Below are 24,604 nucleotides of genomic sequence, written 5' to 3' on the forward strand. Positions count from 1 at the left end.
ATGCTGAAACCCCAGGGCCCATTTCTGCCCAGTGGCAGATGTGGCCCATGGTGGAAGATGTGGACAACAGTGGTCTCCTCCTGCCCTGGCCAGGGAGAAGCTTGTCCAGTCCCAGCCAGGGAGGGGCTCTCCCCACACTCTGGGGCTCACTGTGACTTTCCCCATGCACAGATATTGGATCCAGGTTGGCAGAGGAGATGAAGAGCCACGAGGCTGTCAAGGAGCAAGGAGGTCATGGGGTATTGTGGCTTGACCCTGGGGATGGAGCCTGGTCTGGTGGCAGCAGAAACCACCAGCTGCAGTGGGCTGTGTGGGTGGGGGCTTCCCTTCCCAATATCCCTGGGAGAAAGAGGGATGCACTGCAATCCTCATGCAAGGCTGAATTCAGGCTTTTAAGGGTTAGGACCAGGGATGCTGTTCTATCACAAAGTGTTCACTTATCCAGAGCACGTCAGCCCCCACAGGCAGACAAAATCCTACTGCTCTGAGGGTTCTCATTATCACATGGATCTACATCTATGATGTTTTCTGATGTCTTGGCTTTGAGAGCTCTCAAACCCTTGCAAAAGGTAGCTAGCAATGGATGAGAATCTCAGGCAACTAATGCCTATTGATAAAACATAATAAATATTCAAGCTAATCAGAAGGATAAAAATGAGAGAGGGAGGAGGACCCTGCAACACACTAGTTGCTGCCTGCCTGAGAACACCATCTTAAAATGATCCAACACTGAGCCGTCACAAACAACACCAGCTACAATCAGACCAGTTTTTCTTCTGAAAGCTCTTTTACAACCTTTGAAGACCTCCAGTAAACAGCACACTGAAGTGTGTGCTAAAGATAAAGGAAAGAAAAAAACCCAAAGCCCAAGAACACAAGCCCTTTGCTCAACTGCATGCCTGGACACTGGGAGACAGCTGACCTGTGAACCCAACACCAAACAGCACATGATCTGACGGCCACCCCTTGCTGACCACCATAGCGTCAGCAGGTCTTTACTTCACATCTGTGACAGTCTCTCCATTTGTCTTGTCACCCTGGACTGTACAAAAGAAGTTGACAGGAAAAGAGAAATAAGTCACAGCTACTACCCTGAGCCCACACTGCTGGTCACAGCTGAAGTGACACTAAATACATGTGTTTCCTGAGCAGGGCAAGATAAGTGAAAGCAGCACAATGAGTAAGCCAAGCCACACAGAAGAGGAATGGGCAAGATAAAGACCAACCAAAAAAGCCATATTTTTAGGATGGATTTCAGGAGACAACTCTGACAATCAGTACTTTATTCCTGGAATAGGCTGTCCATAGAAGTTTCGGATGTTCCATCTCTGTAAGTGTTTCAAGGCCAGGCTGGAGGTAACACTGAGGAGCGAGGTCTAGTGGAAGGTGTCCCTGCCCATGGTAGGGTTGAAATTAGACGATCTTTAAGATCCTTTCTAACCAAAACTATTATGTGATTCCATGATTCCAAAGTCAGGGACTGCCTCTTATCAGATCGGCTAATGCCAGCCCTGCCCTGGGGTCATATATCCTTCATCGCACAAGGAGGTGACGTGCCACCTTCGTGCTGGCAGACTACCTGAATTTATTTCCAACAACAAAGACCAACACCACCAGCCCCCCCTATCCCTGCAAAAAAATCCCACAAAAAGCCCCTATGGTGGCAGAACAGAGGGTTAAAGTTCCGATTACAGAATTGGTAACACAGTCACCCAAGAGAAAAATAAACCAATTAAAAAAAAAAAAAAAAAAGAGCCAAACCCACAAATCCAGATTATATTTAACACTCAAATGCCTCTTTAATTGCTCCAGTGTCTCAGCCAGTTTGCAGGGGAGGAGTGGGGCCTGGCAAATTAGCTCCCCCCAGGGCTGCTTCCCCTGGGGAGCTTTCCCAATTTACATTCCCATTGTGTTCTTTAATTAGTACATTCCTACAGCTTTTCTGAGAGTCCCAACACTTCCAGGGCTGTGACAGTACTTTATAAATAATAAATCGGAGGGAGTATTCTCCTGTACCCTGCTTCACTCCTCCCAGTGTCCCAGCTGGTGTCTGGCAGCTTTTGCAGGGACCACACACAGCCTGGAGGAGTCCACCACTGCCAGCCCAGGAGGCAGCCTTTGGTGGGGACATTAATAACCTCTTTTCATCTTCCTACCTTGCACAACTTATCTGGAGTCCTGCTTCCTGCACAGGATTCTCCCAGACGAAATATTTGGATTTTGTGACATCCCTATCATGTGGTTCCAATGCAGGTCAGAAGGGCTGGGAGGAAAGATTGAGAGAGGTCCCTGTAGCCCTTTGTCTGACCAGAATGATGCCCAGAGGCAGCACCGGACCGGCCAGACTTTATGATTCAGGTTCTACCTGGAAGCATCCCAAACCCAGCATCAGCAAGCGCGGAGCACGCTGCTCCTCCACACTAGGACACAGGCAGTACCCTCCAGCCCGACATTTCTGGCACCCTAGGGACACGTGAATTTGTCCTTAGGGAAAACAAAAGGGGGGAAATGTATTTATTCTGCAGTACATCAGCCAGCCTGTGCCAGGGACAGAGTTCAGGACTCCTCGCCACGCAGGAAAGCCTCCAGTGCCTTCAGCCTCACAAAGGTTTCACACAGATAATCCTGGAAACGAAATGGCAGAAAAAGCCCAAAGTAAAGGGAAGACAACACAGCCAAGCCATGCATCAGAGCTGCAACCCAACGTTTTCCCAGGTCTCATTAGGGATGACACCATCGTTAACCTCTATGTCCCCACTGCCTGCAGGGCATTTCACAGCCTGCCTGGGACTGTCCAGCAGCAATGTGGGGGATGATTGAGATTTTATCTCCCCTGTTAATGCAGTTAGGTGGTTTGAAGGAGACCCATTGGATCATCTTACCTGCAGCAACCAAGCCACTCCATTCGCTCCAGGGACGAGCCCTGCACTCACTGCGTGCTTGCACACACGTGCAGCACTGCTTGGCACGGGCATCGGGCACTAATAACCTGCCATTTGCAAACTCATCTGGTTCTGACATGTCCATTATTAAAAGGCATTTGGCAAAGACCTTGGGCAACTCATTTGCAGAGTCCGGGTCAGTTCACAAGCTCATGAATTCCCAAACTATTTGCTGGCCATGCTGGTAGCCAAGCTGTGAATAATTTTTGGCAGATTTGAATGGAGCCAGTGTTTTCTGAAAACACCTGCCCTCAGAGGCTGCAAAAGCCCAAAGATTTCCATTCCTATTTGAGATGCATATCCAGTCCTCTCTAAAGCTGTAGTAAGATGAAAACCTGATTTGTCTGACACCATAGAGAATTCCCTATTTTTATCAATCTCATGGGAAATCAAGTGGCATCAGTGTCCCTGAGCCAGGGATGCAAGTCTCACCTCACCTCACACTTCCATGCCTCTCAGGGGCTGGAAACACAGCACAGCAGAAGCGTCTTCTGGTCTGGGACCATCCCCAGATCCTTAGCCCAGCCCCTCTCATCCCATAAATGATGCAATTGGCTGAGTCTCCCACAAGCCAAGTCCAAAACCCAGTGATGCCCTGGCAGCACAGGCAGCAGTAGCCTTGGGTGCTCCTGGTCCTACAGCTACTGCATCAGGATAATTCACCACCTGGAGCACAAGGGTACACCTTATGGAAGCAAGGGAAAAGCACACTTGGTACCTTTATTTCCAGCCAATTCATATGATGCTTTGCTCTCCCTTGACCCACCAGAGCTGCAGACTATGGGGGTTTGCTGCTTCTCACATGCAAGGATGCAGCAAGCTTTTCCATCCTGCTCTGACGCTGAGGCTCTGCTCTCCTCCCAGCGAGGATTTGCCTCGCTGGTGCAAATTCTCTCTGCAGTCTGTTCAACCAGTGGGCAACACTTCCCTGCTGCAAACAGCAGCCCACAAGGCTCCCAGAGATCAGGCGGCATCAACACACCCGCTCAGAGAAGCAGGAGGCACAGGCAGGGGAATACGAGATGTGATTTGCTCGGAGACAGCTCTGTGCTTTTGGCAGGACTCGAGGGCATTTGTTTTGAAGCTGTGTTTACATGCCTTTGATCAGACGTGTTTAACTTTTCTGGTGCGTGACAGCAGCAAAACAAGTTTGAGACAAGGATAATGAAACACATTGTGCACCCGTACATGTAAACGGCTACAGCCAGGCTGCGCACATCAGCAGCTCAAACTGGAGGTGGGGGCGGTGGGAGGTGAGTGCCAAGACGTGGACATGCATCATGATGATGCCAAATCAAGAAGCTGAAAATGAGAAGAAAAACAAAAAATAACAACAACAACAACAACAACAACAACAACAACAACAACCAAAACAAAAAAAACCAAAAAAAACCCAAAACAAAAAAAAAAAAAAACAAAACAACAAAAAAAAAACCCAACCAACCAAACAAAAAAAAAAAAAAAAAAAAAACCAAAAAAAAATATAAACAAAGCACTAACCCAGCAACAACAGCTCAATCTCACTTCTTGGAATTGGCCAAGTGAAGTCTGTGCTGAGCCCCGGTGCAGAAGTTAAACTTCCCTGCAACATCGCATGGAGCTTTCCCTGAGCAGATAAACTGCTCCTATACTGGCTCAGGGTTTGCTCCCAGCAGCACCTCAGGGCACCTCAGCTAGGGAGCAGCCCATGCTTTCTCCAGCCTCGGAGGTTCATATCAGCAACTCTCAAAGTCAAGCGCCATCTTTTAAGAAATGCCAGCACACGATCAGAGAGCAAAATGGAAAGGCAGCTTCCAGAGAAGCTCCTAAAATAGCTACTCTCTGAAACACTATGGGCACACCTGGCACAATTAGCAAGAATGTATCTACATATGTATAGACCAATAATTGAATCACTGAATGCCCTGTTATCATTTCAAGCCTCCCAGCACCCTAAGGAAAGGCAGAGAATACTGCCTCATCCTTTCAGCAGAGGAGAGTGCATGGTGGTAAACTGGGAAATGTTTCCCGGCACATAAACAGCCCCACATTGAACTGCTAATGAAGACCCTGGCATGGGACAAAGCCTCATCACAGACAGAGGGCTACTCCTACAGAGAAGTTTGGATGCAATAATCCTATTTTTGAGGTTAAAAGAGACATGGAGGAGTGTGGATGATCCAGCCCGCTGCTAAAGAGCAGATCCAAGCATCTTATCCCTAGTATGTTTAATTTAATAGTGTAAAATGCCAGCAGAGATATAATACAGTCCCATGCTGACCATGCTTTGAGATGAGAGATGCCACCATCTCTTTGTGCTTAGCACAGCAAATGAGTAGAGCACATTGGCACACGAGGTTTCCTAATGGCATGCCACCTCACTACACAACCTGTCAAGCCAACACAGGCTTAAGCAGTGGATCTTAGTTGGCAATAGTGGGGGAAGTGAATACTCAGCTGTGATAAATATTTAACATGCTTTTAGTCCTGAAGAAGTGTAGCACTGAGGCCATCATCCTGTAAGTGAAAACCAAGGCTGATTAATGGGAGAAGGTACTCCCATTTATGGGAGGTTAGGATCAATCCCAATTCTCAGCTGTTTGTTGAATCTTTAATGCTCTTTTTCAATAGCAGAGTTCCTTGGTGAAAGGCAGCATCCTAATAAGGCTGCTTTAATAGCAGGCATGTTAAGGGGGCATAAATAAAAGACCCCTGTAAAAAATAAACAGTGAGGTAAAAAAGGAAGGTTTCATGTGATCACTGCTGTTGGATGGCTTGGAAAAAGTAGTTTTCTAGTCCCCACTCTTCTTTGGAGGCTGGATTTACTTCTTTTGGAGTTTTCTCTGTCATCTCAGAACTGAGCCCAAGGTTAATCCTTAGGCCAAAGATAAGATGTTGCTCTGGGAAGGAGGGAACGTCAGTGGCAGGCCAACAGTCAGTGTCTGAGCTTTGCACATCCTTCATTCCATGCTAGAAAGGTCTCTGCCTTCTTCCACACCTCAGCCCTCTTCTCAGATCCTCACTTGCAACATCTCATGGTCTAATTCTTCCTCTTCTGAGCAAGGTGCCCCCTTACCACCTTCCATCTTACCAGCCAAGATGAATCCCCTGCCTCCCCTGCTGATGATACCAGCATCAACCACTCCCCTCCCATGCTCTCAAACACTCCACTTCTCCTTTCTCCAGAGTGAGTACCCAGGGTGAGCAGGCAGCTTGCATTTACCAGGCATTTGCCATCTCCCATCAAGAAGAGCATTCCTCTTTGTCTCTTTTGGGTCTTCCATCACATCACCTTCATGCACACCCCCTACTCCCATGCTTGCTTCCCCCAGTAAATCCTCTTCTGATTTTTTTGCCATCCCGTAGGACCAGTCTCACCTCCTGCAATAAAAGCTCTCCCTGCACATCTCTGCTTGCTAGCCATCTCTCCCTTGCTGGCAAGCAGCACGGTAGCAAGACCACAGACATCAGCCTTGTAATGAAGATGAAGAGCCACGCAGCCTTGCTAGCCCTCTCCATCTGCCCTCACCTTTCTGGTTGCATGACACCTTATGTTGTTTCTTGTCTGAAACTAAACATCAGCTCCTTCCTGGCTGTGCTCTTATGCTCACCCCAACCTTGTGCCAGAGAGGTTACAGCATGAAAGGGAGGGGATGAAAAGTGAGACAGGAAAGGGGACAGCAAGGGACAGTGGGGGAGAGAGTGTATTTACGGCAGGGGTGACCAAAGATGCCAGAGCCAAATGCAGGTTCCCAAGCATGATGGGCACTGGTACATCCCTGGTGAACCACTCTGGCTCCATCAAGGCATCAGCTGGAGCAGATCTGGTTGTCTGAGCTGAGAAAGGGTGCTGGCTTCTGCCCAGAGTGACAATTGGGATGAGAAGACAATGTTACCCCCAGGCAGAAGCTAAGAACTCTGGCTCCTCAAGCCCTCCCTCCTCCTCCACACTGCAAGGGGACCAACTTTAAAAATCCCTTCTGTCCCTCCAGCCCTGCATCTGCTGTGGTAGAACAAAAATGTGGTCACTTCATAAATGAGACTGGCCCAAAAGCAGGCAGCATGGCCAGACAATTTTCCTCCAGGGCTTCAAGCGCTGAAGAGTGAGGGAGAGGGGTGCATCGTCTCACGACTGTACACACGCATGCTACACACATAAGGAATGTGCACATCCCCTTCTGCTTCCACCATGGACCACTCCTCACTAACCATCCTCCAGGGTCATTCAGCATCTCTCTCCCCAGTTGCCTTCTCCACTGTAATTGCCTTTCCTCATCCACCATTGTAAATGGGGATTATGAAAAAAGATAAGAGATTAAGCCTCTGCTGCACATTAACCTGCCATTGTCCTCACTGACAACAGGTGCCCAACATCTGTCTGTGCCCTTTGAGGGTCCTCAAACATGCTTCCCTGTGTTGCCATAAGACTTTCAAGGAGATAGTATGAGACATCCTCCTCCACCCAACCTTAGCAAGCTTTACCAAGCTTTCCTTGTGCTCCTTGCAAAAGAAAAACAAGGAAGAGGAAGTACTGTACTGTGTGTCCCTGCAAGGTGCCAGAGACAGAAGCTGGGATGCAACCTGCTGGTGTAACAGGAAAAATTAGCATCAGAGAACCAGCCAGGCCCTCAGGTGGGCAGCGTTATACCTGATGCCCCCGTAGACTCTGCACACCCACCCACTGCCAAGCAGCACTGATTCACCACGTGGCAATGCCAACCGGAGGAAGGATGCTCTCATCCCAGGGAAGGCACAACCAAGCCCTAATCTGCAGCCAAACTGCCCAGGTGCCCTGGCTTCTCGCCCTAAACCAGGATACCCTTTGGCTGAGCCACATGCTTAGGAAAACGATGCCTGTGCAAATGTTAGAGACAGGGCTGCTTTTGTTTACAGGCTGCTGGCAATGGCGCTGCACACCCCACATCCTCCCCCGGCCAGGAGCGAGCTCCAAGAAAGGAAATTACACAAGCCAGAAGGTTTGATGGAATGAACCCATTGGGCGGCTTGAAGATAGCTATTAATGGAGAGCTTTCTCTAATTGCTTTTGTATAATCTGGGGCTGCTAGGCGGAACTGGGTAATAAATGAAATCCAATTACATTTTCTCTCAGTATTTATTTTATTAAGTAGAATTCATCAGCTGATGAAGGGCCCCTCGAGGTAATGGCTCATGACCTAGTAGAAGGCACTTTTTTTATTATTATTATTTTCCCCACTTTGGGAAGCAGACAATTCCGTTTCCCAGTAAAGGCAGACTGCTCCCCCTGCACTGTGGGAAGCACAACAGGTCCCAAGGCAGCACAGATCCCACACTGTCCTCCTGAGTGGGATCCCTGCTCTGATTGCTAGATTCCCAATGAGCACAACGGGTGATTAAAGCCCAGCTTCAGCGTGCCAGCCGGAATGGAGATGGATTTACAGCGCACAGCACGCAGAGGGCTGCAGCAGGGACCAGTCCCGCTGGGAATGCAGCAAGAAGCAATGTCAGTCCACATTTGCTCCCCAGGAGGCTGGACTCTGGTGCCAGCTCTGTTTCACTGGGATGAGTCTCCTGTGCAGGGCTCACAGTGTGGGCTCACCTTGGGCCCAGAATCACAACTGACCAGGCTGAAAACACTATGAACACCAGCAGCCCAGATCCATCACTTCCAGCCCCGCACTCCAGCACATCCATGGAGCCTTGTAAGCTCTGCAACACAGCACCTCAATCACCACCTGCTGGTGGTTTAAACCCAGTTACTTGTGGTAACTGGGTTTAGACACAGTTGCTGCCATGAAGGCTGCCCATCAAGGTCACCAAAAGCACCAGTCCCACACAGAGATGCCTAGCCAAGCCTCGTGCCACTATTAGCATTCTGGCATCAGCAGGTAAAGCATGTCAGGGATTTCTGGTGCTGGCAGCATTGCAGGGCACTCTAGCTACCAAGCAGGGTTTGACGGAAGCTGTAGCATTGCAGAAGAACAGAACCCAGCCCCTGGCACAGTGCCTTTTCTATGGTATGAGATCAGCAAAATCCAGTGTGGGTCAGGAGAGGTTGCTCCAAGTGTATCCTTACAAGCTCTAGCCAGCTTCCATCCCTGTGGAGTATGGATGGCATAAGACCCTTCCTCCTCCTCCGTTCACACCAAAAATCATCAACAGGGCTGGGGTGTGCTAGTTAAGCATGGGGTCTGGTGCAGCACTTTTGCCCTTTTGCTGGAGCCCACAGCAAGGATTCCTCCAGCACAAGCAGGCAGGATTCCTCGGGGATCTTGCAATCAGCTGCTGGACTTTTCACCATCCGTCTTCCTATCCAGTTATTGACTGACATTCACCCCTGGCTCCCAAACCCAGCACCGACAGCCACAGCTCGCCCAGCTTTCACTGCCATCTTGTCATACAAACAATTTATCACCTGCCAGTGAGTGCTGTTACAGGCGACAGACTTCAGTGTCCATTAATTAACAGGAAATACTGAGAGAGGCATATACATATGCACAAATCTGTCTGAGAGGTTTCCTACAGCATCCACTGAGGATGCACCCATGTGCTGCCACAGTAAGCACAGGCTCTGGGAGCCACAACAGATGTAGCCGGCAGCAGCCAGGCTCAAAACAAAAAAAAAGCAGTATTATGAGGAAGAAAATCACCTATGGGGGTGATTGAGTAGCATGGTTTTATTACTGAATAGTAAAAAACTACTCATACTCTTAAGGAATCGAAATATGGGTGGCTATTTGAGAACAGGAGAGCAAGCAAGCCACACCCCAGCTGCTGATAGTTTGGGGTGAAGGTGACACCACAGACACCTCCAAAGGGTTTGCACAGTCTTTTGCAGCAGGAACAGCTAATGCTTTACCTAGCCTTGCCTTGGGGCTGACGTGTTCTTGGCTGCTGTACCCTGCTTCCAAACCTTCCATGGCTCCATCAAGACAGGATAAGCCCTGTCCCCCATCAGGGCAGCAAATCCAGCAGCCTCACACATCCCAGGCCACAGCTCAGCAGCAGTGAATGAATGCCTGCCAGAGCCTGAGCCCTCATGCTGCTGGGCCAACTAAAAATAAATGAGGTGTGGGTTCACAGAGAGTCAGCGTCAGGTTTTAGAAGTGCTCTGTGTAGCTGGTTTTGCTGCAGAAGCCAGGAACAGAGGATAAGGAAAAAGGGTTTCAGAGGGCAAGGAAAAAGTGTTTTAGAGGAATCTTCTGAAACTTGTCTGGCTTTTTTATTTGGGAAAAAAACGTAAAACCAGTTGGAAAAGAGATCTAAACATCATGTCAGAATCCAGCTCTTCATCTTTTTCACAAGTGGGCTTTCACTTTCTTCTGTGAGGCTATTTGCCAAGCACAACACAGAAAAACACAAGCTATTTGCGTTGATCCAAAATTATTTTTCACCAAATAAGCCATTAATCTAAAATCTTTCTGCCCAGCTCTGCTGCAGGAGAAGCTATCTGCTCATGGCAGACCACGATTTATGCTTAAATGAGCATTTGTGACTATCAGACAGGCTAGATTCATAGTAAAATACATCATCAATAAATCAGTCAATCACTTCTGCCCTCAGCTCAAGGCTGAAGTCTAGAGTAACTACTCAGCACTTTGTCAACCTTTACTCCAGCAAAGTCTGGGTAAGAGACCTCAGGATTTAGCCTATTGATTGCTTACTATTGTTTGTGATGCATTGCATGCTTCAGACATGCTCCCTTCAAGCAAGATTAAATACCTGGCTTATGGCATTGAGATTCAATGGAAATTATCTTTTACAAGCATGGGAACAGACAAGTCAAATTGCCCTGTGCAATGGTCCACTGTGGTGCAAGGGTGCCCCCGAATCCCCTCTGTGCTGCCAGCAAGGGAGGAACATGTCAGTGCTAACTGTCCCTGGGGCTGGCATGGTGAGCCCCATGGCTGTAGCACATTTATGCAAGTGAAAAGCAATTTTGTCTGTGGCTCCAGAGCCTTTGAGGCTCTCAGCTCCGCTGGTAGTGTTTTGTTGCAAGAATAATAGAGTGACAGCTCCCCGGCAGCTTTGAGTAGCATCCCCAGCTCAAAGACACCCTTAATACCTCTGCCAAACTCCAGCCTGTCAGTTTTTACACTTGTTTGAAATTAAGCTGATCTAACTTGGGTGAGTGGATGAAGACAGAGTCGCTTAACCAAAGCCAAAGAATGTTTTGGACAACTATTTTCACAACAAAACACCTCTTAATAACCCCCTGAACACCATCACCTCCCAGGAACCATCTCCTGGCAGACACCACCCTGAAGACAGGGAAAAAAGCCTTCAACAACTACAAACCTGCCATTTCTACAGGAGAAAAAAAAAAAATAATAGAAGCAGCCTGCAAAAGGCAAGGAACTGGCAATTTAGGGAGAGGGGGGAGAAAGAAAGTTAAAAACAAAAGACTTACTGAATCCCAACCCAGACCACCAGCTGCTCTCCCATCCCCATTCCTGCCCATGTACCAGAGATGGCATACTGATTCCCAGGTTTCCCCCATATATCCCACTGCAAGGCAAACTGATTTCTGATGCTTGTCCCACCTTCTTTTATTTCTGTCAGACCTCCCCCTCTCCTCTGGGTACCTTTCCTGCTGTCATTTGTTCCTGTCCTTTACAGCTCTGCCCGCTGTCACTCGCATAACCTTGCCTGTTTGGTAATTTGTGGCAATAAAGTGTCACTGTGGGGAAAAAATACAGCATTGCAGCAGCATATAAATCTCTGATCCATAAATTGTGCTGCTCCCCACCTGCATGCCCCTCCTTTTAGATATAAAGTGCAATGATTTGGGGCAAGAGAAAGAAAGAAGAGCCAGTAATATGTGAACTTACTGAGGGGCAGCACTGAGGGGTCCTCATTGGGGGCTATAATGAGTGCTGAGTGACTAGTGTGTGCTGTAAATTGCCCTGGAGACATGGGCCTCAGTCCAGGCTTGCTGGAGCTATCCAGAGCTTAAAAAGAGTAATCTTAAAGGGGGAAATAATACATTAAACATTGCTAAAGAGTGCAATCAGTGCTGCTGTCTACTTCCTCTTTGAACAACCTCATGGGAATGCCATGGCCATGGAGGGATCCAGGTGTGTGCAGCTGAGCCCCTTGCTCCTCTTCCCACCTAGATGTGGGATCCTGCTCATCACCACAGCTGAACAGCTCTTCCAGTAGATCCCTACCTCCAGCCACTTTCCCTGGGCATTAAGGGGCACTACCAGGAGGTAGGTCTGCACTTTTGCCTTCCATCTAGAGCCACAGATGCCCACTTTACACACATATACCCTCCACTAAGCTGACAACAGTTCCCCATGTCTCAGAGTCAGGATTCAGTGGGGTAGCTACCACCCCAGGCAAATGCATCCCATGTTTGTGGCCACATGGTTTCCAGCTTTACTGGGCAGAGTACCAGGCATCCACCGCCAAGGTCCTCCAGGAGCCATGAGACGCACAGCATCCATGACACCTTTTGAAATGGCTTTCGAGGAGTCCAGCCTTTCTTGCTGATTATTTCTTTTAATTGGAATACACAGCTTGCCTCCATCAGACCCCTCATCTACTGAATTATCAGCTTGGTCACACTGTAGATCAGCATCCTGTAAAATGTCACCTCCAGCACTGCTGCAGCCACTCTCACAACCATGGCCCCTGCACCAGACCCAGCAGAATGTCCCACTCCTTCTCCCCTGGTTCTTTGCACATTGGGGTGTCATCCACCATCCATCACAGAGCAGCAGAAAGACTTGCATTAAAGCCTTCTCCTGAAACTGACATCTTTCCTGCCATCTGTAGCTCACCTGAACAGCTAAGCCAACATTCCTGTGGATATAAACAAGCAGGAGGGAAAGTGCATTCACTAGACAGATAGCTTGGGGAAGTATCATCACCCACTGAAAGCCCATATGTGGTTTTGTAACAAAGGTATTTGCTTCCTGTCTTGCCCACTCATCAGAGGGATATATGAGCAGAGCTGAGCAGCACCCTGGAGACAGACTAAAACCAAACAGCGCTCAGAGGGCTCCACAGGAGCCATGCAGGCGAACATATTATGGACACCCTGAGGAAGAGAAATCTCCCTTCTCCCAGCTTTCGGAATGGCATGCAGCCAGGATCCATCATGCACTTATCCTGCACCTGATCAAGACTGTGTTAAATAAATGAAAGAAGTCAGGTCTTGGTCCCCAAACCTGCCTATATATGACTTCCCTCCTGGAGCCACAATTCACTGAGGCCTAAAAACACCAGCACTTACTGTGAAATTCTCCAGCTCATTGTTGTGGTTTGGTGCAGGGCTTGGGTATAGGAACCTGTGCCAGCGTGGTCCTGCCAGCTGCCTGCCCATGTAGCAAAGGGATTAACAGCAGGCTGGGTTGTGGGAGCAGAGGCACAGCCAGCATGTCACACAGCACTTGAACCACATCAAAACATTGCCCATAGTTTTGGGAGCCCCAAGAGAAGTCCCAGTGCTAATTAACTGAAGGAAATTCAGCCAGGGCCACTGAAATATCCAAGGAAGCTGTTGAGGACACCGAACCAGGCTCTTCATAGGAACCCACAGCAAGAAGTGACAGTGGGCATATCTGAAACAGAAGGTTCCCACTGGATGCTAGGAGAAGATTTTCCCTCCATTATCTAGGGTCAGAACGAAAAGAAAATTAGCACAGCACCTTTAACAACAACACTCAAGGCTAAGCAGAATGAAGCCTTTGTCCTTCTCCCATTGCCAAATTCACAACCATTGTGACAGAGCAACGTATGGAAGGAAATTAAGGACAGCTCTGTCAAATGAACATCAGCACTCCTTCACACCAGGAGCAGAATCTGGATTAGCTAACCCATTTCACATCACCCTTTCCGCCATCCTCTCAAAAACCAAACACTCATGTAACATGTATGTGCACATACACGGCAAGACCTGAGACAACTTGGCCTAGGGAACCACCCCAAATATGCAGCTTGTATGACTGGTCCTGATTAAAATATTCTTGATAGCTTTTGATAAAGAAGGAAAATTCATGAGATACAACATGTCAGTGGCTACACCTTGGTGCTTGGGAGGTTTAGGGTGAACAGTAGGAAAAATCTCTTTGCTGGGAGGGTGGTACAGCTGAGAGCCAGGTATCCCAGGAGATGGAGGATGCCCATGCTTAAGCCATGAACCCTCAGCTCAACTGCCACACCGTTCTGATGTGACATCCACAGCAGCTCTGCTCTGGAGCTCCAAGGGCTCTGTAGGCCTATGCAGATGCAAGAACAAGATGAGGGATTATTGACCTTATCTTGGTCACCAACTCCAAGAAAAGATCTCTCAGCTACTTCATTTTTACTAACTAAATATCAGGTCCCTTCTTGAAAGAAGGAAGAAGACCACCTAGAAGCTGAACTGCTTGGGGCTGTGCCTGGAGGGGACACACCTCAGCCACCTTCACATCCAAATACTCCTAAGCACTCAAAAACTGCATAATCAAGTGACAGCAGCAGAGCTTTGGCAAGACATCTGACCATCTATAAATAGAGCTTAACTGTCTGTCCTTATCACAGGGCTTTGATGTGTTTGGGGAGAATATTTTCTTCCCCTTCACCACCAAGTCCCAGGCAGCAGAGATAATGGGCTTGAATCGATCCAGCTCAAGTATTGCTAAACTTCCTACCACTGTGGCAGCATGCCAGCCTCAAATAGGACAAGAGAACATGTGTCTGTTCAGAACCAACCACAAGGAGCAGGCAGAAAATTGCTTTAGGCTTAAAAAAAAAAATAAAAAAGGTGCTTTTTGCAGATTTGTAGATCAATCTACAATGTATTTTAGAGGTTTAAGAAAGTCAATATAAACAAGATATATCATAGCTGCACAAGAAGCTGAGAAATTGTATTTCTATTTATGCTGCTACTGGCACTCCAACTGCTGGCTCAATGTCCTGCTGCAGTCCCACACCACTACTTCCCCAGCAGGGAAGCTGAGGGAAGGGGCTCCTTCCACTGCTGCAGTTCATCCCCCCATTGGTTTTGCCAGGACAATCCAGCCCTGGGGCTGACTGGGGTCTGATATACCTGAAAAATGTCAGCACCTTGTGCCCTGCTTGCAGCAGGAGGGCAACAGGAGGACACAGGGACTCGTGGCAGTGGTCAGGCTGACCTCCCACAAAATGCAGCTTGTCTCCTTAGGCCTCTGTCCGCACAGGCTCAGCACACAAATTGCCTCAGCTCTCTGGGGATTCTCCAGGCAGTGCTGAGACAATCCCCTGGCATTCGTTTCTCAAGCTGGTGCTGCTGCAGAATTGCAGTGGCCTGATTTCTACAAACTCATCCCAGGGATGTGACAAGTTGGTTCCCACCCACAGACACGTCTGCCACGTGCCCACCATTCCTCTTGAACCATCCTGGCATGATTTGGGAGAGGCCTTGCACAGATCGCTTTGCCACACCTCTGACCCCCTCAGCTCCACTGCAGGGCACTATAAAGCATATTCAGAATTTTTCTCTCCCTTTTTTATTATAGTGAGTCACCTAACATGCCTTATCAGAACAGACCTAAATCATGTCTGCCTCTCCCCAGATCCCACGTAATATGTCAGCCATTAAATATGCAATTATCCTGCATTTACAAATCCGTGAGAGGCTCTCATCCTCTCATGGGCAGGAGCGCTCACATGGCTGTGGTGGACCCTGTCCTAATGGGCCACCAGGAAGTGGATCCCACTGGAACTGACCACACCTATTTCCCAGTCTCCATGAGGCACAAAACCCATTTCCTGGCTTCCACCCTCTGCCTCAGAGGGTGAAGAACAAAGTGTGCATCTGGATGGGAAGGAGTTGACCCTTGGTCAACAGGAAGAAGTCCCTGGACTGTGGAATGTCCAGCTCCAGGCATCCTTCTGCCCCAGAGCCCATCCAGGCATAGGAAAAGAAGTCAGCCTGCAACAAAGGAAGCAGAAAACAGCTTTCTACCCTTCCTACACAGCTAAAACTTGTGCAAATGCCTGCCACACATCCCACCAAATCCTTTGGGAGCAAACCTGGGTGAGTAATCAGTGATACAGGGCAGGAATTGGCAGCTGAGGCACCGAAGCTGGCAGGAATGCCAGCCTGCTGATGCTTCTCCAACCCCCTTCCCATCTCCCTGCCAGGCTCAAGCTCCTCTAGCAGCACATCATCTGAGCTGGGCTCTTACTCATCTGCTGCCACGCACAAGCAGGCGTCAGGGGACATATCACTACACAAATCCGAGGAAGAAACAAGCAGCACTAACTGGTAGCAGGTGTGTATGGAGACCCTTCAAACTCTTTTTTCCCTTGCTCCCATCTGCTTTGCTCTGGGCCACTAAATCCAATTCAGCAGTGCTCAGAGCTTGTACCAAAGCTGTGACACATTTGTCAGATCCCTGACTAGACCCATGGCTAATTTTACAACGCTAATTTATCTCACCATATTATATCGCTTTCATTTCATCCCCCCAGGATCCCATTACTGCCAATGTACTTGTAGCCAGCATGTAACAGTAATTGGTATTATTAGCGACGTACCCTGCTCGAGCTGCTCTATTTGCAGTGCTGCAAGGAGTCCTGTGGGCGGGCTGATCTACCTCGGGGATGGGGAGGGATGGAGTCCTTGTTCCATGCCACTCCACGGATGCCAACAAGGAGCAATGCTAAGGGCAGGGTTTTGCTCCTATAGAGCATCTCTGCCTGCCCAGACCCCAGCCCGCTCCCCACTGTGGCTCCATCGGATGCTGCCTACCCCTGGGGTCCTTAACCTTGACCTTTTAACTCTAGGGCAAACAATCAAGTGTGCACACAGGAAGCATTTCTGTCCTTGCTTGTGGCTCAAAAGATAAAGGACTCTGTTTATCCAGGGTTAAAGGGGCTGCAAAACAACTCTGGGAAGCATGATGCAGGGGTAGAGGGCAGGGAAGGGGCACAGGGAAAATTCATCATTCATGCTATTTTGGTCAACAGTTTCTCCTCTTTGGTGTAAGCTATTGCTTTCTAGGATCAACGTCATTAAAGCCATGCAGTTTTAGCTAAGTGAGAGGCTGCACTAGTCAAACGGTGACAATTCCCACTTAAGACATTCTTCTCTGGCATTTAGGGAGTTGTTAAATTTTAATTCATAGTTTTCTTTTCTCAGACACAGAACCAGCAAGCACCAGGCTTCCCCAGCACAGCTCTGCAGGGTCTGCATCCCCAGGTGGGGCAGCTCCATCTCCAGGCTCCTTTCCTGATCCACCATGGCTCAAAGAACATGATCCCAAACCCATCCTCAAACAGCACTGTGTTACCACAGCCCCACACTCAGCACACACGTAACAGGCCTCAGAGGTGGGGCAACCTCATGCCCATGGCTGCTGGTGGTGGTGATCTACTAAGCGGATGCATTCCTTTTCAATCAAAGCCCATGCATCTCATCCCTGATGCTGCAGCCTGCCAGGGCAGGAAAGCAAAAAAAACATGCAGCAGACCTGACAGCTTCAAGTTGTGCTTGTCTGCAAGAGGTGGCACCTCACCTTCCACCATATAGCTGAGCTGGGTGACAGAGTGGTTCAGCCACAACACAGGACCTTTGTGACTGTGGCTGGACTATGTACCTCTGAGCTGCCCAAAGGGCTTTGAAGTGTGAGAGCTCTTTTTGGGGAAGTTGTCCATGGGCAGACCATAACATGGGATTTTTCAGGCTGTTCATCCATACTTGCCCCCTCCACATCCTAAATAATCACACTCATCTGCCCCCTTTGCACAGCAGCTAAAAGGCTGCTCACACGCCAGAGCCAGGAGCAGGCTTTGCCACACTAATAAACACCACCATCCTCGCCAGAAGACATGTGTCCTGCACTCCCACAAAGCACACCAACTCAGGACAAGCTGGGTGAGCAAGGTTTTAACCCACCTCTTACCTCTCCACCAGTCCAGAGTCCTTGGGCGTCCCCAACTTCTCATAAACCTCTGGGCGATTCTTCTGGCTGCTTGTCCAGCCCTTGCTGCTCAGATCTGGGATTTTCTTCAACAAAACAGAAGAGACAACCTGTCAGGTTACCAGGTGAAACTCTGTCTTTGCTTCAGGTTCAGCAGACAACCAAGGCAGGGGGGCATCTGTTTTCCAGCCCTGACAGCTGGGGGTAACCGGTGCAAACACAAACCTAGTTAGAATAAGAGCCTCCCACAAGAACGTCACAGTCCAGCCCCAAAGCACGTATTTTCTTAATTATTTCTATTCAGAGACATGAAATGGGAGAGGGAAAAAAAGACCCCTGCAGCTTGGGGCATCTCTGATCTTTAAAGACAGACAGCAATGCTCCCCAGACAGAACAGCACAGCAGCACCACACTGTCAGCCCAGCACCAAGGCATTCACCCACAAGGTCTTGTGCTGCCTGAGCCCTAATCCTGAAAAGCCTCACACACGTGTTTTACGGTGCAGGGAGAGGCCAGTCCAACTGAACCCAGGAGTGTGAAGAGGAAAACATGCAAAACGAAAACATCGTTTTGCAGTACAGACACCAAAGACTGGATACAGGAGGAGGACCTTCTGTACGTCTGACACGCTGCCTGGTGAGGTGGAGTCAGAGGCATTAGTGTAACCAGTGGTGCCCTCCCTTACAGCAGGAAATACGCTTTTTGTGTTAGACAAACAAATTATCAGTCGAGATCTGTGCTTATTATCCAGTTCTTGTGGCTGAGGTTGTGTTGCTCCCCCTATTTCTTTTAAAATGCTTTGAAGAGGGGAAAAAAAAAAAAAAAAAAAAAAAAAAAAAAAAAAAAAAAAAAAAAGAGTCTTATGGCTCTGCATTATTAAAAATGAAAAATAGGAGCCAAAATCCACTGGCAAGAGGAAAGTCTGGGACTCACTCCTGCAGAGATTCTTTCCCAAGGGTGACAGTGACTCCAAGCCTGGAACACCACAGGCTTTAATTAGCACCCAACCCTCAGCTGATGAGCTTTGCCAGAGTTCCTCCCTGAACCTCATGCAAAGCCCAGACCAGCCAATGGGAGGATGCTGCAGAAACCCAACCTACAACCCCCCATCTACCTCTTGCCTGCCTACAAAACCTAAATAAATACATGACCACCCCCTGGAACTACACTAGCTGCCTGATGGCAAAACCCTCATTTGCAAAGTGCTTGGAAATAATTACAAAATTTTCCCAGAGTTTACAAGGAGGAAAGGGGACTGTTCATCATGCCAGCAGCCACGGTGTGCCGCAATTTATCACATTTGTCAGGTGTCAGCCACCAAGAAATTTAACTCCAGCTGCCCCAGGCTCAGCACCCACAATGCCCCATCATTCAAAACCTGCTCTGCCATGCACCCCAGAGTTGAGGAGTGACTGGCAAGGAGGGGAGAGGGCTGCTTCCCACCAAGCCTCCTCTCACTCTGCAATGCAAATGTGACTCTTTGGTTATTTTTTGGAAGCATTTTTGGTTGTGAGTGTTGGGTTTTTTCCCTACCCACAGGTGATGTGGAACAGGAAAGGAGACCAGGTACAGGAAGAGATGAGGCTCATTTGTCATTACCTGCCAGAGACCCTCCTGGGCTCTAATTCCAGCTTGGCAGGGACCTGAGAAGAGAGACTGAGCTTAGCAATAAGTACCCTCAGGGAGATAGTGCATTATTATGGATACAAAGTGCAAAATCCCAGTGCCTTTTCTGAGAGACACCTCTGAAACCTGTGGAAAACATTGACATTCCCTGCTACCTCTGTGCCCTGTACTGAGCTGGATGAGCCAGCCCTGCCACAGGTCCAGTAGCCCAGCTTTCCACATGGAAATCAAAGCATAACTTGCTTTTGTAGGGGCTTCAAATTGAGGTCAAACTGGATTTTGGAGGAACTCAGCATGTCCAAAACAGGTCACCAGCTGAAGGACCTGACTTGGGCCATGAGTTACCGCTGAGCCAGAGGGAAGATCTGTGACCTGTGCTTCCCCATAATCAAGGGATTACATCTTGAGCAGAGCTCAGGTGGGCTCACATAAGAAGCAAATGTCATCAGCCACAGAGCAGGGACAAATCCTGGGTCAGGTCCCTGCAGGAGGGCTTGCATCACTGCTGAGCTCACCCTGCATCACCAGGACTTCAGGTCTCAGCAATGCCATGGTCAGGGCATTTAATGAATGTCACACTTGTTTTATAGGACCTGTCTGGGCTGCCCCACAGAAATATTCCTGCTTTGGCCATTTCTGTAGCAACAAGCTGACTTAAGAGAAACCTGCCTGCAAAAGCACTAACTTTTTAAAGAAGTCCTTGCAAAATGCTGGAGGAAGCCCAGCACTTATGGCATGCTGCATGTCCCACATGATCCATCTGCATGGCACAGCAAGGGCTAATGGATAATTGAAACACTTGCTTAATAGGAAAAAAAAAAATCTGAACACACAGCATTTGCCAAAAATCTTTCTCTCCAGCACAAGCTGGGGCTACGCTGATCAGGGATCCATGAATTTTACTTGCACCAAAAGAAGGGGACCACATTTCCCAGCATCAAAACATCCCATGCGTGAGCTGGGGGGCACAGGTTTTGCAGTGCTGTGTGCTCGAGGCAAAGCAGCTCCTGCTGTGGGAAGCTCCCTGGACATGCTGTGGGTGACACATCACATGGCCGCACGATTCAGAACGCTGCAACTTGGCACGGGGAAGGCAAATTTTTGTGGTGTCAGCAACAAGCGGAACCCCGATGCCTGGATCAAAACCTTCCCCAAAACTGTCAGGCCCAGTCTCACAGCCCAAAGATACTGGAACTTCTTCAGCACAACTGCAAGAATTTTTCTGCCCTTTTTTTTTTAAATTTTATTTTTAACTGTGGATAAACTAATGCCTTCCCCCCCCCCCCCACCCTGTTCTGAGAGCAGCTTAAAACTCTCTTTGCTAAAATTTTCCAAAAAAATTCAGCCGGAGGCAGAGACATGTGAAGTTTCAGTCCAAATGGTTAAAGGCTGGCGTAGTTTCAAGCAACTGAAGACAGGGGTTTATAATCAGAAGTGTCAGGCAGCCTTAATTATATTATTTCCTGAAGGAAATAGTTTTCCCTGCTGAAGTCCAGGAGTTATTAAAAAAAGTTGACCTCACTGGAACCAATCAAGATGGAGACAAGAAGCCTGTGATGGATCCTTAAGGCAGGCATGTTCATGCATCTGTATTTCCAGGGGTCCAGGATTTTAGGACAGGTGTTCCCAGACAAGCTTAGGTTTACAACAGCTGAGAGCCAGCACCCAGGATGCAGAGCCCTCTCCCATCCATCCTCATGGAGTGCCCTGGGCAGGGGCACGTGCGAGCCCCATGTATCCAGGGAGGGTTGCCCAGATTGATTGCCTTGCCAAGGCGAGCAAGGAAAAACAGCCCCATGCTTTGTAGCTGTCTGGAGCACACAGGCTTTTTGTCCATGTCTTCCTATGTGCCCATAAATAAAAGTGACAGTGACTTTATTTAGGACTTCTTCCAGTTAAGAGGGGATGGAAGAAAAGTGAAAAATTAAATCGTAGCTCAGCAGAGGCAGAGGGGGAAGGTCCTGGAGGCACAGCTCAGGCTGTGCCACTGCTGCAGCAGCCTGGGGTGGTGGCAGCTCTCACTCCAAAATCAGCACCTCCTCATCCCTATCAGTGCACCCCTCTCCCCTGCCCTTCCAGGCACAGAAATCCCAATCCCATACTGCAGCCTCTGCCTTCTGCTGCCCATCCACTCCCTAGTGCAAGCTGAGAGGTTCAAGCATCTGGAGTGAGTTGAGGTGGAATAACCATGTCTCCTTACATCCTAAAAGAGACTGAAGCAACCCCGAAATAATCCAGAGAAGAAAGTCACCTCTTCCCTGCACATATGCAAAGGTTGTACTTGTAGCACCAACAGCTGCCCTAAAAGGCAGCTCAGCCCTGTGCAGCTCACCAGCATGGCTGAGCAGGGAGTGCAGCATCTCCACCAGCATCCACTACCACAGAAAGTCCTGTCTGTTTGGCTATAACCTCCAAGGAGTATTTTGCAACTGAGGAAAGTCCCCCTTTCTACAAAAAGCATGAGAAGAGACTCAAAGAGCAGGAGAGGAGGGAAGGCTGCTCTGCAAGAGGGCTGAGCACCCTGCAGACCCAGCCGCCAGCAATACCCCAGCATGAGGGAGCACAGCCAGGGTTTGAGCATCCCAGTCTGGTCTCCCCCAGCTCCCTGCAGCATCTCCCAGCAGCACAGCACCTCGTGTCTCTCAATGGTATTTCAACACACCGATAACACAAGCTTTGTTTCAGCCTTCATCCTGCTTACACCAGTGCTGAGCCAGAGTTATGCCACAAGCCAAAATCCAGCTCCCACAGGGACTGTGTGACTGTGCCAGTTCCCAGGTGCTTAGGGGCTTGACTGCAGCTCGTCTGGAGTTATGCCGTGCGCTTGCACACAAACACAGAAACTCAGGGCACATGTGTAGGAAAAGAACTCCCTCCCATCCCAGGGATGAGCCCACCCTAAGCAGAAAGGTTTAGGGTGGAAGTTGTCTGCAGGTCCCGTGGGAGAGAGGCTGCCAGTGACCTCATGGGTTTCTTCCACTGCTGCCCTCTCCACTGCCATGAGTCAGAGATTAATGACAGGCCATTTGTCAGCACCGGTGGCATCATTGCCAATCTCATTTCTGAGCAGACATCTGACCTTGTTTGCCTCCCCGAGACCCATGTTACCGCATGGCTCCAGCAGCCTCCTGACAGCTCCCAGGGGAAGCAACACAAGGCAGGGAACTGGGCTGTGACAGCTTGATCCTGAGTCAGGATGCACAGACAAACAGCTCAGGATGAGCAGTGAGTGTCAGCTTGCCCCGCTGCCCTACCCTCCTCCCAGCTGGCACCCAAGAAAGGACCTCTCTTACCAAGCACTGGGCTAGGTTATGGAGAAAGATCTGTGCCCAAAGATGAGGGCATAGGCAAAGCAAGCCTTGCCTGAAACTCTGGAATGAAGGGGAATGAGGGTGTGGGGGACATAGGATCTTTTTCCCAAGCCTGCAGTATCTGTGTCTCTGCCCACACTACCCAGCCAGCTGACGGGATCCATGTGCAGTTCCAGCTGTGGCAACCAGACTTTCTCCACAATCAGCCGTGACCCAGAGTGAATCTTAACTCAGATCTCACTCAGTGAGGAGACCAGATAAAATCCAGACACAGATCCATCCTGCATTCCTGAGCAGGACTTGTACTCACGTCCTGAAGTGTAGATGACCTATGCCACAGGGTCCAGCACTCCTCTGCCCAAACCAGGCTGTGTGGTCACTGTACAAGTCCACTATGTGACTGTCACTTGGTCACCACACACAGTTCTGGTCCTCACAGAGAGGGAGTAATGAGGCAAGAAAAGGCACAGGGAAAGGGGAACGAAGCATCTTCTGCATCATGGCATTCCAAGCACACCAAGGCTTTTCAGCCTGGGAAGAAGGAGGAGGCAGGGCTTACTTAGCTACAGGACCTTGGGCTAGACACTCTGTGTTGGCCAAACCATAATGTTCACACTGCACCCTATTAAACAACAGAAAACAATTTCCAGAGGAGCAGAGAATATTTGAGAACAGGTCTTCTGACAAGGGCTGGTCCTGATGCAAGCTTTGCCTCCACGCAACCCTCAGTCTTAGACAGCCAGATGCATCCCCATCAGGACGGATGAGACAACCACCAACACAGCTCATTTTCTGTGCCAAGTCAAGCCAGTCCCAGCTCTCATGCTTCTTAGAAGGAGAACAAAATAAAATGATATGGGACTGGGAAAAGACCCACTTGGTTAAGATGAAGAAATCAGTGCCATTAAATATCATTAGAATAATACGCCCAGAAAGCTTCAAAAAAGGAGATACCATATGATTGAATGCTCTCCAGACCCTCATTTTGCACAGACCCAAAACATCAGCCCAGAGCCTTTTTTAACAGCCAACTCTCACAACAATCGGGTTTTAGGTTTTGTTTTGTGATGTGTTGTTTTTGCTTTTTCCTGAGGAGCTTTTGGGTCTGCAAATGAAACTACAATTCCTTTAGTTCCTGGAGGGGGGAGAAAGTAAAAATCATTTTTCAGTAAGCTGAAGCAAATGGCATTTTTGCTTGTCAAAAATATTTGACCCAACTCTAACAGACTCAACCAGACATATAAATAAAAGATTTAAATCCTTCTGCTTCAGAGCTTAAGAAAAATCTGCTGTCAGTCCAGTGCTAGTACAAGCTTTCTCCTACAGGTCACACTCCCTGGGGGTTGCCAGCACCATCCTGGCACTGATGCTGGGATACAGGGCAGGTAACAGCCACACCAGCCTTTCATGCAAGTAAAACCCCAGCAGCCCATGTTATCCCTCTGCAGGCTGCTCTCTTGGAGACAGGATCAGCCTCCCCTGGCTCAAGCAGCACACAGCTGACTCCAGCAGCAGGGAGGTGAGCAGCATCGATCCCTTCCATCACCTGCCACCATCCATATCTGATAGCAGCATTGACCGGGCAGCATTGGATGCTGTATTTCCTTGGCCACCTGGACTGTGCACCAGCCACCTTCCCCATCCATTGTGTCAACAAGGTAGCCACAGACATCGTGACAAGACACAGAATGGTGTTGGAGCCCATTTCAAAATCCTTCTATCCTGTTCAAGCCAGAAAGCCAGAGAGGCTTATGTGTATGGATTTATAGTGTTTGCCCCAATATTTAGCTACTGAGCTGACTAATCTGTGTGCAAGAAAAACCACGGTGGCTCAGAGGCTGAGCAATATACATAATTCATCATTTAGATTAGC

General features: G+C 48.8%; 1 protein-coding gene across 1 annotated transcript in view; it reads right to left on the minus strand.

Annotated features, from left to right (window-relative positions):
* Positions 1 to 24,604, minus strand: part of CNTFR (ciliary neurotrophic factor receptor) — a 221,829-nt gene that overhangs the window by 151,877 nt on the left and 45,348 nt on the right. Inside the window, 2 exon segments of the mRNA XM_054003911.1 lie at positions 17,777 to 17,799; positions 17,802 to 17,880. Of these exon segments, the coding sequence (XP_053859886.1) occupies positions 17,777 to 17,799; positions 17,802 to 17,880 (102 nt within the window).

Source organism: Vidua macroura, chromosome Z (genome assembly GCF_024509145.1).
Source record: "Vidua macroura isolate BioBank_ID:100142 chromosome Z, ASM2450914v1, whole genome shotgun sequence".
Taxonomy (NCBI): Eukaryota; Metazoa; Chordata; class Aves; order Passeriformes; family Viduidae; genus Vidua; species Vidua macroura.